Source organism: Narcine bancroftii, chromosome 2 (assembly GCF_036971445.1).
Source record: "Narcine bancroftii isolate sNarBan1 chromosome 2, sNarBan1.hap1, whole genome shotgun sequence".
In the NCBI taxonomy this organism is placed as follows: Eukaryota; Metazoa; Chordata; class Chondrichthyes; order Torpediniformes; family Narcinidae; genus Narcine; species Narcine bancroftii.
Genome location: NC_091470.1, coordinates 160,904,007 through 160,918,015, shown reverse-complemented (window position 1 = coordinate 160,918,015; position 14,009 = coordinate 160,904,007). Strand labels below are relative to the sequence as shown.

At 39.5% G+C, this 14,009-nt stretch overlaps 1 protein-coding gene across 6 annotated transcripts in view; it reads left to right on the top strand.

The window, feature by feature from the left end:
* vps13d (vacuolar protein sorting 13 homolog D) overlaps positions 1–14,009 on the top strand; it is a 234,188-nt gene that overhangs the window by 171,559 nt on the left and 48,620 nt on the right. For all 6 annotated transcript variants that reach the window (XM_069918981.1, XM_069918980.1, XM_069918987.1 and 3 more), the window contains one exon: positions 11,752–11,884. In XM_069918981.1, the coding sequence (XP_069775082.1) occupies positions 11,752–11,884 (133 nt within the window). The remainder of the gene's footprint in view (positions 1–11,751; positions 11,885–14,009) is intronic.

The window sequence follows — 14,009 nt, the reverse complement described above, 5'->3', positions numbered from 1 at the left end:
TGGGTGGCTTTACGCTCATGAGTATTGGTGTCCCTATAGCAGACCTTGATGCAGCCGGCCATCACATTTTCCACCACACCTCTGTAGAAATTTTCCACGGTTTCTGGTGTCATACCAAACCTCCACAAACTCCTGAGGAAGTAGAGGCGCTGACCTGTTTTCTTCACGATGCCATTGGTGTGTTGGGCCCAGGAAATATCCTCTGGAATAGTGGCTCCCAAGAACTTAAATGTGCTCACTCTCTCCACCTCTGATTTCCCCAATGATCACTGGATTGTGCACCTCTGGCTTTCTTTTCCTTTCCTTTCCTGAAGTCAACAATCAGCTCCTTAGTTTTGTTGTTGCAAATACAATTTATCAGAATGATTGTGGTTTTGAAATGCATTTCTAATATTACCTTTACCATTTATAAGGTCGCAGTGGCCCATGAAGGTATAAATATTTGATTTAATCATAAAAAGGCAGCTATTAATCATTATCAGTTGCACTCAAGAGCAGCGGGAATTACTTAAGAAGCAGTTCTATCACTGTGTATGAGTCTTCTGGAAGAATTTATCAGCCTGCAATCCTATAGTCAGATATTCCTGACTATCTGCCATGTCTGGTAGTTCTACAATATGTTTGTGTGTGAGTCTGCCAGGGAGAATTCATGAGGGGAAAAGAAATCAAGAGTACCTCAGAATGTTGCTGCACAAGTTTGACGGATGATTGATAACATTAGAATAACAAGAAGGGTTTATTGAGTCATTGATGCTGGTTAACAAGCCCAGCTGCTATCAAAGTGCTGTGTGTCAGCAACTCAAGGAAGGCAGTTTTGTCCCACTCAAAAGTAGGGCAAAGCGCGATGTCAGAAGGCTTATTAGATTTATATTCACTGAGCGAGCCTTCTGCCTGTTGCAGAAGGATTAGAAAATATAAACTAATTCATGGAACACAGCTGTAAAGTGGCTGCGTGCCTGGTTTTCATCCTTTGTTTTGAATACAGCACCAATATAAATACTGGTAGGCTCTGAAGATGCTGCTATACTGAGTCAACTCCACGATGTGCGAGTAGCATACATTTAAGTGCTATCTTGTTCTGTATGCTACTGATAGGGGATTAGATAAGAACTGGCTACATCAAGTTATTTCAGTGAAGTTGTTTACAACTGCATGGGCACCTATGGCCTTCTCATCCTTCTTTCCAATGACCTTCACCTGAATTGCGAAGAATATAATTGAGTTTGTGGGCAATGCACTTCAGGATTTGCTTTCAAAACACAGGGCAAAATAGCACAGATAATTTGGTTCAAGGCACCTCATCAGTTTGGAGATGCTTATGTTGTGCTACCAGCTTCAGTGGATGCAGTAATACAGATAAAACTCGAAAGTCTGCAGACACTATAGTGGAAGAAAAACACAATGCTGGAGAAACTCAGCTGGTCAAACAGTGAACCTCATACCTTGGTGAAGGGCTCAATCCCAAAATGTTGGTTCTGTATCCTAATCTTTGCTCTATAAAGTACACTGTTTGACCAGCTGAGTTTCTCCAGCACTGTGTTGTAACTTTTTTTGCAGTGATAAGGGTAGTTTTGCGAGCAAACCAGTCGAATCTCACAAATAGTGCAAAGAATAAGATACAGTTCAAAAATACAGAGATGCAGAGAAAGGTCAGTTTGCACAGAGCAAAAGCAACATACCCTTGTTATTTTGGGTTTCATTCAGGAGTCTGGTAACAGCGGAAAGGAGTCTGTCCTTGCATCTGGCAGTAAAGGGGTAAGTTCTTCACTCAGCGAGTGGAATAAACTGCTATCTGATATAGTGAATGTGAACTCTATGTTAAGTTTTAAGAATAAATTGGATAGGTACTTGGATAGGAGAGGTCAGGAGGGTAATGGAATGGAAGAAGGTCAATAGGACTAGCTAAATAATGGTCGACACAAACTAGAAGGGGTGAATGGCCTGCTTTCTGTGCTGCAGCGTTCTATGGTTCTAAGTGATCTCATACTCATGAATTTTAATGACTGAAGGGGGATGTGGAGAGTATGGCTGGGCTGGGATGAATCTTTTAATATATTTGCTGCTTTTCCAAGGCACCAGGAGCTTATAGATGGAATTGATGATGTGAACGGGAGATATATAGATAGATATATATAGATATATATCTATATATATCTATATATATATATATATATATAGATATATATATAAAATGGCCCAAGCCGCATTCACAACCCCCTGCAGTTTCTTGCACTCTTGAGTGAAGCAGTTTCTGTAGCATACAGCAATGCACTCTGATAGGATGCCTTCAGAGGTGCACTTGTAAGTTGGAGTTGAGGGATTCTGGTGATATGTAAAATGTCCTTAAACATCTGAGAAAGTAGGGTGCAGGGGTGTGCTTTCTTCGCCATTGCATTGACATAGCTGCACCAGGACAAGTTACTGGAGATGTTTACCCCTCAAAACTTTTCTGCTATCTCCACATCAGCATTGTAGATGCAATTGGGCAATGAATTCTACCCTTGCTCTAGAAATCTAAAACTAGTGTCTTGCTGACACTCATGAAGAGGTGGTTGTTCTGCCACTAAGCCACAAATCTCTCTTATCTCTTTCCTGTCCTCCACTCCATCGTCCGAGGCCATCCCCACAACGGTGATGTCATCTGCAAATTCGTAGACAGAGTTGGAGCTGTGCTTGGCCACGCAGTCCTGAGTGTACATGGAGTTTGGTAGAGGATTAAGGACGCAGCCTTGTGGTTTCCTGGTGTTGAGGACGACGATGGAGGAAGTGCTGTCACCAATCCTCAGCCAGTGGGATACAGTTACAGAGAAAATTGCTAAAACTGGTCACGTTATTTAAGGATGACTTTGCTTGTGGCTTTTAAGTTGAAAGCTGTCCGTAGTCGATAAATGGGAGTTGATTTTCATTTTGTATTGCTGGAACTACTCTTTCCATTTACATTTCTGCCTGTGCTATTTTTTATTGGATTCTGAAATGGAGGTCAAAAATTCAACAATAATTCAGATTCCCTCTCCAATATTTGTAGTAATGCTGCTTGTATAAGAAACTATAGATAAACTGTTTAAATGAAAGGTACAAATCTTCCTTAATCTGATAAGAATTTTTCCAGAATAGAGGTCGCTTTAAGGTTTCCTACACTACTTTGCAAGAACTGTGTATATTACTGATGTCAATTGTGTTTTTTTTAACACATCTGCTGCATTCCAGGAAATTATTCCCAATTACCCAGAACACAGTCTGTGTAAAAAAATATTGGAACGAGAATAAGGAATTCATATCCATTCTGACATTTTACCTTCTCGACCCCTAGTTACTTTCACAGATCGCCTGTGGGCTAAAGTGAACTGCAGGCAATCTGTGAATAGGATGTCCAGCCTCCTTAAATTCTGCACTTCAGGTATTCTGTCTAAACGCGGTAAAATACGGATATTTGGAGTTTTGGTCGTTCCTGTGTGAATGGCCAATCCCGGCTGGTAGGGAGACACTTCAGAACGGGAAATAAAATCACACAAGTTCTAGATTTTTAAAAAAACATAAGTAGCATATCTGGTCAAGATGCAAGGCCTATTCAACTAGCAATAACTTGCTGCTCAGAGGAATAGACCACCTAAACGCACTAAATTCCCTTTGCACTCAAATTATCAGGTGACTATTTGATGTAGAAAACTGGGGAGACTCCACCAAGGGCCAAGACTGACAGCTGTGACAAGAAGAGAACTGTGAAACCTGCTCTGATTTACTCACTGTTCAAAAGGACATTCATTACAAGGTGAAAGTTATTACTGGCGTTAGAAAAAGGAGGAAAGAAGACGCACTCTTGTAATTTTAACATCTTTTCAATGTAGCAAAATCTTGCATGATTTTTAGACTGTCAGGAGCTGTAATAATGACAACGTTTACCTGCTGAGCATAAGCATCCCCATGGATACCAATATAAGAGAGTTGCCTGTCCCAAAGCCACAAGACAGAGTTTGACCATCACATAGGCATTTAAGTGATTAATTTTATTTGATTATTAAGTTACATGTAGAATAATTTGCAGAATCTGCAAAAATCACGCTGTGAGGGTTTGTGCTTCTAGATGTAATTTTCCACTTAATCTTGCGATGCAGGAAAATATCCCCATTGATTAGCAGTATCAGGTCATTGTTATCACCCACAAGTGATTATAAGTTTTAGCGATGTTCAACTCCATGGCTCACTCATTGTGACTTCAATCGTACAAGTTTCGTGTTGCATTGATGACTACACACACTATTGTATCCCAGAGTTCTGAATCAGAGAATAAATGGCTGAAGCACTAAGATAAATTCACAAAGTCAGATTCAAGGACAGTTTCTTTGCTGCTGACATCTGACTATTGAATGGATTTCTAATTTGTAAAAATCATTGCTGTCATAGAACCATAGAACACTACGGCACAGAAAACAGGAATTCAGTCCTTCTAGTCTGTGCTGAAAACTGTCCTTGCCCTTTTTCCTCTGTAACACAACACTCAACAATTTGTTGTTTTATTCTGCACTACTTGTGCATCTTGGCGCCTCACAGCTTGGCGGGCAGCAACCTCCTTTGAAGAAGACCGCAGAGCCTACCTCACTGACAAAAGGCAAAGGAGGAAAAACCCAACACCCATCCCCAACCAACCAATTTTCCCCTGCAACCGCTGCAATCGTGTCTGCCTGTCCCGCATCGGACTTGTCAGCCACAAACGAGTCTGCAGCTGACGTGGACTTTTTACCCCCTCCATAAATCTTCGTCCGCGAAGCCAAGCCAAAGAAGACTTGTGTTCACATATGGATTGACTGCCTGGATATCAAAACAAAGTTTTTCTTTGTATCTTGCATGTTACAAGAGGCAATTTAATTCCATTCAAATTTGGAAATGAGTTCATATTGTTCCAACTAATCTTCTTCGTGTCAATCAAAATAATAAAATGAATTATCAAGAATAAATCTGAGAGCCATCCATATCTTGATCCAATTAATTATCATTACAGGTTTTTAAAAAATCATTAACGTCAAAGTCCTTGATGACTTTTAATCGCCTCATGAGGTGGTGTACTTTTACCTTCCTCTTGATAAGATGTCACATAAAAGGAAATTAAACATCTGACTGATGAGTGGATGATTAATCTTTGTTATCTGGCTTCTGTCGTTGGGGAAAGGTGGTGGATGGAATTAATGTCTTGCTTCGATAATTAATTTATAAAGATAATCTTGAATCAGAAAATCAATAGCAAATAGATGAAATTATAAATTATGCCAGACATGGTAGCTTTTTAAGTATTCAGGGGACTGAAAGACAAAGCTTTAGACCGTACAGACAGCATTGAGATAAAACTGAGTCCATGATCTTATCGAGTAATAAATGGAGAAGTGAGGGGCTGATCCTGCTTACGGTGGAGCAGAGGTTTTGTTAAAAATTGCAAGGTGACAAACAAGATATGGAAAAATGAAGGTCAACAGCAATTAAAATAAAACAAACCCCCAAAAAAAGTGTTATTACGATTATGTGCTGAAATAATTGCAGATGATAGTGTGGCACTAAAATTGTACCATATACAAATCTTCCTTGGCTTGGGCTTCTTATCCAGTTGTCAGGGCTTTGTACTTTGTCATACTTCTCTTGAAGCACTGCCCATACTATTGTTGTCTGTATTGCAGATTCGTAGGAATGCTCAATTCCTGCATCTGTTTGACATGCCAGCCCAGCCACGCAGAGCTGCAGAAAGGCACCTTTTGGCTACTTCATATCCAGTTTTGCTATGTTGTATTTGCTATTATTAAAGGTAGAGCAGAAAAAAAAACTATCAGTTTTCAAAATGTGGTGATGCTACAGAGTATCTCTATGACAGTATACTGGTAACCTGCCCAATCGTTTGAAATATTGCTTACATATTCCATCCAAATGCTGTTAAACTGTATAAATTGAGCTGTTTTTCCCCTGATATGAAAGGAAATGTTCTTACCCTTAGCCGCTCAATGATACTTCCTCATGGAAACTTGGGGGCCATGACCACACCACCGAACACAAGCCTCTCTTTCTCCTGCACTGTTGCAGAACTCTTCACATCAGATCTCCCCACCTAGTGCAGTAACTCATGGTCTTAACCCCATCCCAGGACCTCATCCTGGACCAGACCAAACAGAATCCTTAGTAATGTTTTTGTACTAATGTTACTCGTTAATCGCAAATTTTAAAATTTTTCTCCTTCTTTTCCTTTAATTACAACTCCATTTTTAAAAAAATTGACATAGGTTCACAAATAATAATTATCACAATATAAAACCAGAAAATTCGATGGAAGCATCGACTATAAAAACCCCACCAGCAACAAAAACAACAGTGCGTGCTTGTAGCGCGTGCAGACGAAACCACACGATTCGAAGCATCGTAGTAATTGGGTAATAATGATGGCTCCGATTGCTGTTGAGTTTTTCGAGGGTGGGGAGAGTTTTATACCTGTGATGTGCTGGGCTGTGTCCACTACTTTTTACAGAGGGTTTTCCGCTCAGAGGTATTGGTGCACCCATATCAGGCTTTGATGAAGCCGGACAGGACCCATCTACACATGTAGGTTGGAAAGTATGAAGTTCATTATCATCTAATTACATAAGTACAACCCGAAGAAACAGCATTCTCCAATCCCTGGTGTAAAATACACATACAGACAAGCAGAGCACATGCTACCTCTCTTGCTTTAGAATTAAATGAAGAGGGCATCACGTATCCCACCCAATCTTTTTTTAATTTCAAATGCTCTTTTTCAATTAAATGTGTTTCTTGCTAAAAAGCTATATCTACTCTCATTTTTAATAGATGTTAACACTTTCTTTTTATTTTCCCATTTAACCCATTAACATTAAATTTTACAAATTGAGTTAACTTTACTCAGTAAACCAAATATTAATTAATCCCTCTCCCTCACTCCATCCTGCAGACCTCCTCACAATCAAACAAAGGGAATCTGTGCATATGCATGCACCTCCTCCAGCAATCCAAAAGAAAGAGAAAAAGAAAAATAATACAGAAATATATATGTATACATAATTGCACTGATAACAGCAAAGAAAAACCCTGTCTCGTACAACTCTAATTCCCTCCACTTTACAGGTTGTGTTCAAAGTCATAAACACACAAGTAATCCTGCAGAAACCAACACCTCCCAACTCCCTTGGTGTATTCAATATATAAGATTTAATCACTTAATTCAATTGATTAACAAAAAAGGAAAAAAATGAATCATCATATTCTTTCATCTCAATTAAGAGATCAAAATAAAAGAAAGAACTAATTCACATCAAGTGCGTGGTAACTAAGGATTGAGCTTGAGGAAGACTCCAAACATACTCTTTCGCTTGAGCAAAGTTTGTAAAAAAAAATATTCTGTTGTCCTGGAACAAAGATCTTCAAGGTAGCAGGGTATCAAAGAACAAACGTAACCTTTATCATATAACATCTTCTTGGCAGTAATAAATTCTTTCCTTCAACAAATTCTCACTCAAATCAGGATAAAGCAAGATCCTATCCCCTTCCCATAACAAAGGACCTTGTTGTTCCTTTGCTCTTCTTACAGCAAGACTCAAAACCTTCTCTCTATCTTGATAATGCAGAAACTTTATTAATATGGAACGCAGTTTTTGATTTGGAGTTGGCTTAGGTCTCAGGGCCCGATGAGCTCTTTCAATTTCAATCTTATTCTCAAAGTTATCTTCTCCAAATATTTTCAGGATCTAATATTGAAAAAAAAATTGGTTGTATCTGGAACTTAATTCCCTTCCAACAGACCCACTATTTTAATATTATTTCTTCTGCTACAATTCTCCAAAATACCCACTTTATTAGAAAGTTTTTCATTTACTGTAATTAAACCAGTAGCTGTATCTTTCACATTAGTCACGCTGTAAAATTGAAAGAGCTCATGGGGCCCCAAGACCTAAGCCATCTCCAAATCAAAAACTGCGTTCCACATGAATAAAGTTTCTGCATTATCAAGATAGAGAGAAGGTTTTGAGTCTTGCTGTGAGAAGAGCAAAGGAACAACAAGGTCTTCAACGTGTATTCATCTTGCACTTCAATAATTGTTTCTTCCATTTTCTCTCATTTCTTTATTTTATTTACCATATCCAATATTTTATCAGCTTTCAACTTAATTTCGGCTTTAATCTCAGTCTTAACTCCCTTTAATCCTTCATTAACATGGATAAGTCCTCTTTCTTAATATAAGAACCAAATTTAATTCCTCTGTTACCTCCTCTTGTATCCCTTCTTCCTCATCTTTAGCTGAAGAACCTCCTCTTGAGCCTGATTCTGCCTCCTCCCGTGCAGGTTGACTTTTCTCCAAGGGACTGCTGCACTCCCCAGTAGTACTTTGGGTTTCGTCGCACCCCGCATGCGCGAGTTCTTACGCATGCATGGTTCACTTGTAGGTTCTTCACTGACACCATCTCTCCGCACTAGCGGTGGGGAGGCGCCAATAGGAGTCCCCTCCAGCAGCTCACCAAGTTGGGAGGCGCCCTGCTTTGTCGTCAAGTTCTTTTTTTCTTCTTGTCTTTCCGTCGGGTTCCCGATGCCTTGGCGATCACTTTTTTGGATGCATCATAGGAGTAAAGTAAGGAGGTTTAAGTACACTTTAAAAATGTTTTAAACTTTAAACAGTACTTGCATAAAACTTTTTTTTAACTAATTTCCCAAGGGACTCAGGAGCCAACGTGTCGATCCTACGGCATCACGTGACATCCCTGAATTCTGTGACACTTGTGCCAAAAACAAATACGAATTAGCCTCAGTGTGCTACCATGTGAACTTCACTGAGCTAACCTTTCATGTTTCTGAATAATATCATATTATCCACTTTTGTGTTATTCCCCCATCATGATGGTTGGGGTGGGGGGGGTGGAGGGAGAAGGATGGTCTTCATATTATCTTGTCCATCTTGTAATGAGACATCTGATTGCTCCACTTATTCAGATGGGAAATGAAGAATAGTAGGCAGATCTTGCCAACGCTATGACTAACGTCACTATTGATTCATAGAATCTTACAGCACAGAAATAGACCCAATGGCCCAATTCGTCTATGCTGACCAAATTGTCTGCCAGAGCTTAGTCACATTTGCTGCATTTGAGATGAGAGTTTTTAGTTATACACATGAATACAATGAATACTGAAATGTGATTCATATCCCTCTGGATCTTCCCCATCCATGTACAAATTGTAATTGTACCTGCCTCTACAACTTCCTCTGACAACTCGTTCATTCCATTCCATGTACGCACTACCTTCTGTGTGGGGAAGTATTTTCCCCTCAGGTCACTTTTAAATCTTTCCCCAAACTTCAGGACCTCTCGTTTCAGACTCCCCTTGCCTGTGAAAATGACTGACCATTTACGATTCATTATCAATCTCTACTACTTGTAAGACGTTGCTGAGTGCAAAATGACTCCTATTTTATTCTAAGCAAATCATTTTAATTCTTTATAAGTGAAGTGTTTTAGGACATGTCAAAGATGCAGTACATTACCAAAATGTTGGGCATTTTTATTGAAGGTCAACGAACACACTTAATAGTATAAAGATTATGGAAGCGAGAATTGTCTCGTGACTAAATCCTCTCCGATTTAGTTTTTTTAAAAATTCAGATTAATTTTGCTCGAGATTCTGACATGGGATCATGCTCGCTTTTCATAGTTAATAACTGCTATATTTTCTTATTTCTGTCTCATAAGACAAAATATTAAAATTCATCAGAGAAGGATGTATTGCTTCTAACAAATTCCGATCTTAACCACTGTGTGAACCAAGACACTTTGTGGTCTGACTCCCAATCAAACTAATATCAAATGTGGTACTCCCACACCTGTCTCAAGAAAAATCAACTTTCATAGCAGGAGCAATATTTGGGATCTTCTAGCCTGTCGGAGATGGTGCAAATGTTCAGAATCAATCCACACAAGAGACTGCGAGAAGCTCCAATAGTTGTTTGTCAAATTTGCTGGAGGGTTTTCTATGACCACAATATCGTCTCCGTGCTTGGAACGTAACCCAATCATTCTGTTGGAGAATTCAGCATTTAATAATTGCCATGTAAACTATTGAACTCTCAAAGCAACAATGTGGAACAGCTGTTGGAACAGTAATCTGTAAAAAAAAACTTTCGTTGTTGAACTATTAACTGCGTTCTTTGGAGTGGCTTGTAAGAAGTGAACTTTTCACCTATGCTTTTTTTTGGGGGGGGGAGGAAATTAAGATCTGGAGATCCAATGTTTCTTTGTGTATCAACTAAGAAATTGGGGTTTGGGGGGACGGATTTGAGAGAAGGGACTCATTTGTGTGAAATCCTGTTGACAGTGATGCATCCTGGGTTCAGTATCAAACCAATCCATTGTTTTTTTGTCTATTGACTTGTTGTCATATTGGAATACAGACAGGCTGTATTGTTCAAACAAGCAATAAACAACGGACACTGTGTCAAGTCATATTGCATTTCAAAATTGCTTGTGTTTTCTGATTGTCTCCCCTCCCTCTCTTGAAAAATCTGTCCAAGTGAGCATTGTTCAGTTCCAAGACTGGACAAAGTACATTCCCAGTGGTCTAGTTTTGAAGAACTGTGAAGATGGCTGAATGGGATCTTTGTCAGTCATCTGCAAATAGGCAATTTCCATAACAGATCATTGAAAAACAGTTGAAAGGATTTGGGCGTTTTCTCCTCAGCTTGAAGTTGCTCAAAGCCTTTGATGCAAGAACAGCAAAAACCCACTAGCCTTCCTTTGCATTGATCAAGGCATGACCAAGTGAGGGTTCTGAGTGTGAAAGTCTTCTCAAATTGTGCTGGTAATTAAAATAAGGTTATAACCTTGGGGTTCATTGTTCACACAAGGGTATTTACCCACTAAATTAACCTCCATTCTCGCGCATGATGAAACGCTTATGTAATATGTGCAGGAATCCTGAACAGGTCTGACTGCAATCATTCTGTGCGTTTGTCACCATTAAGGAGGTATCTGCTGAAGGGAGAAATCTGTTTATCAGTCAGATAGACTGTTCGCAACCTCCACCTTTTGCAAGTCTTTTCATGGACTGAGATGTTCATGAATATCGAACACCTCCCTCAAAAAGGGTTAAATGTATCTTGTGCAATTTCCTTGGCATGTCTCAAATACTTAAGGAATTCATTGCCAACAAAAATGTACAAATTTGTTCTAACCCTTCTGTATTCATGGCACTATAACTCATTCATTTTTGTACACAGTGGAATAAAATCATTCTGAAAGCATCAAATTTACAGTTTTTAGAACTAGGTTCTGAATCCAGGAAATAATTGGACATTCACCTCAAATCTATAGCTGAAAAGTCACCAGCAGAGAGGTCTATCCATCACAGTATCACTGTGCCTTCTAAATGTGTGGCACGGTTTAACAGGTCTTGTCACATAACATCAATATTGGATCAGGTTTTGTTTTTGTTGATTGGTGAGTAACTTTGAACTTTCAATTGTTGAATTGGTTCTGAAGTATGCACAACATACTGATTCGTTGGTTTAAATGTGGGACCATTATGCTGTCACAGCAGATTTTGGACTATACAGGCAGAAGATGTACCCAAAAATGCTGAACCAAGCAACTGGGCAAATTATTTTGTTTTTTGGAAGAATTTAACTCCCAAGTAATTGCATCAGATCTTTTGTGATGCAGGGTGGGGAAGAGCAGGGCATTTTTTGGTGAACAGTGCTTTCTTTTCTGCCTCCAACAGTTTGCTGGGACTTTATCAGATGGATTGGGAAAGACAATGGACACAAGACACCAGGCTGAGCGGGAATCCATTCGCTATCAAGCAGTGACCAGCGGTGAACACCTTGTGGCTGGAATTCAGGGGCTGGCTCATGGTATGTGGAAGGCAGACTCAGTTAACTTCACTATTAATGAGGAAAATTTCTGCATTACTGCCATATCATGTAAAGTTACTACAGCAAAGATTAAGGTAGATAACCAACTAGAAAGTTGATAATGCATCTTCATCTTTACTCCATAAAGTACACTGACCTACTGAGTTTCTCCAGCGTTGTGTTTTTCTTTCAACCACGATGTCCACAGATATTGGTGTAAAGTTGTTTATCATTTGTTTGCCATTTCCGGGCTGCAATTTTATTGTTCCTATTGTTTTAAGATGCATTTCTTTTTTTAAACAATGGAGCCTTTCATCAATCATAGCCTGCTTTCTAGCTGAATTTACAACAAAGTTGTCATGCTCTATAATAATTTCACTGTAATGTCTTTCATATGTCCTGCCCTTGGAGACAGAAGTTCTTTGCAAGTAATGAAAAAGTCAGTTTTTCCCTTTTTCTCAATCGCAGCACACAATTTAGAACCATCATCATCTCACAATGGGAAAATCACTTAAATCTAGCTAAGGAAACTGATCATTCACTATTTATACAAATTTATAGACCCCAACTTGTCTATGCAGTCAAATTATGGACAAGTTCTGAGGCGCCTTTTGTTCTGCTGACACATAACACAATACCCCTTTTGACAAGAGATCCTGCAATGTAAAGAAGACCCGTCATTAAGCCAGCTTTGGTTTTTTGCACTGAGCCCAACAGTGCCGGCATAATGCTACCCCAGAATATCATTGTACAAAGCATGCCGGCATCTTGGAAGCAAAAGAGGCGTGACGTGTAACACAACAGCGTTGGCTTCTAATGCGACAGCTCGCCCTTTTTACACCCACATCAATTCGGCGCTGTGACCACCTCCACTGCCATCTTAAAAGCAGGACTACAATGACACCCCCCCCACTCCATGTTCGTACCTTTTACACAGAACGGCGTGGTGCAATAGTCCCGCCTTGAAGAGGGTCTAATGACGCGGTTTCCCCAACTGACTTTTACCTCACCTGCTCTTCAACATTTTTGGGTTTTCATTGTTTTTAAGTCTCCTTTCAATGAGGAAAAAAAAATCAAGCAGGATGCAAAGGGTTAACTACTCCATCACAGTTCCTTCTGCCACCCTCCCACCAAACAAAGAAACAAAATAAAATTTTCTCTTATACAAAATCAAAATTTGAATTGAACCCTTTCGTCATTGCAATATTTCTTGTCATTTCAAGACGAGAGTAAACTTTTATTTCTTCAGCATGTTGATATCACTGGCATTAATTGGCACTGAATTGAAGAGGCAGTTAAGAGTGAACCACATTACTGAGTCCAGAGTCACCTAAAAATGGCAGATTTATTTACCTGTTAGGTTATTACAGCAATCTGAGTTTAGTCACATTATGGAATTAAACCAGATTAATTTTATTACATGAGTCTATATTTCCTGGTTGCCGCAGTGGGATTTGTATTTCTTTATGTGAATCAGTAGTCTTGCCTAGCCATTCTCAACAGGGGCCATACCTGGGGGCTACAGGACATTTAAGGAGGGACTAAGGACTGGAATCATAAAATATTTCTCATGTTTTTATATGGTCGGTAGGAGAAAAATAGAGAAGAAACTAACTAAACTTTGCTTCACAGGGAAGGGGGCCTGTAAACTTTGAACAGAGCCCTAAGGCAAAAATAAGGGTTTGAGAATAGGTAGTTTAGACATCTCGCTGCTGATTCAGAAGCCGTATCACTGTGGTACCATGACTTGAGTTAAGTTGATCTTGATCAGATTAACTGTGCAGGGAAGTCAGTGCTTCTGTCGAAGGACCTTGGCTTCCAATGTATCACTTCATTAAATTAGCCCTGACCATCAATCCTTTTGCATAATATGCCATGAGTTATTTTTTTTTATTTTAGAGAAACAGCACACAAGCCCGTGATGTCCAAATAATCTGCAACCCCCATATGTGTTTGGAGGCAGGTGGGAGGAAACCGGAACACCTGGAGGAAACCCACGCAGTCATAAGAGAACGTACAAACTCCTTACAGATAGTGCCAGATTCAAACCTGGTTCGCAGGTGCTGTAATAGCACTGCGCTTAACCATGTCGCCCTACACTATTATGTATGGAAATAAATACTCA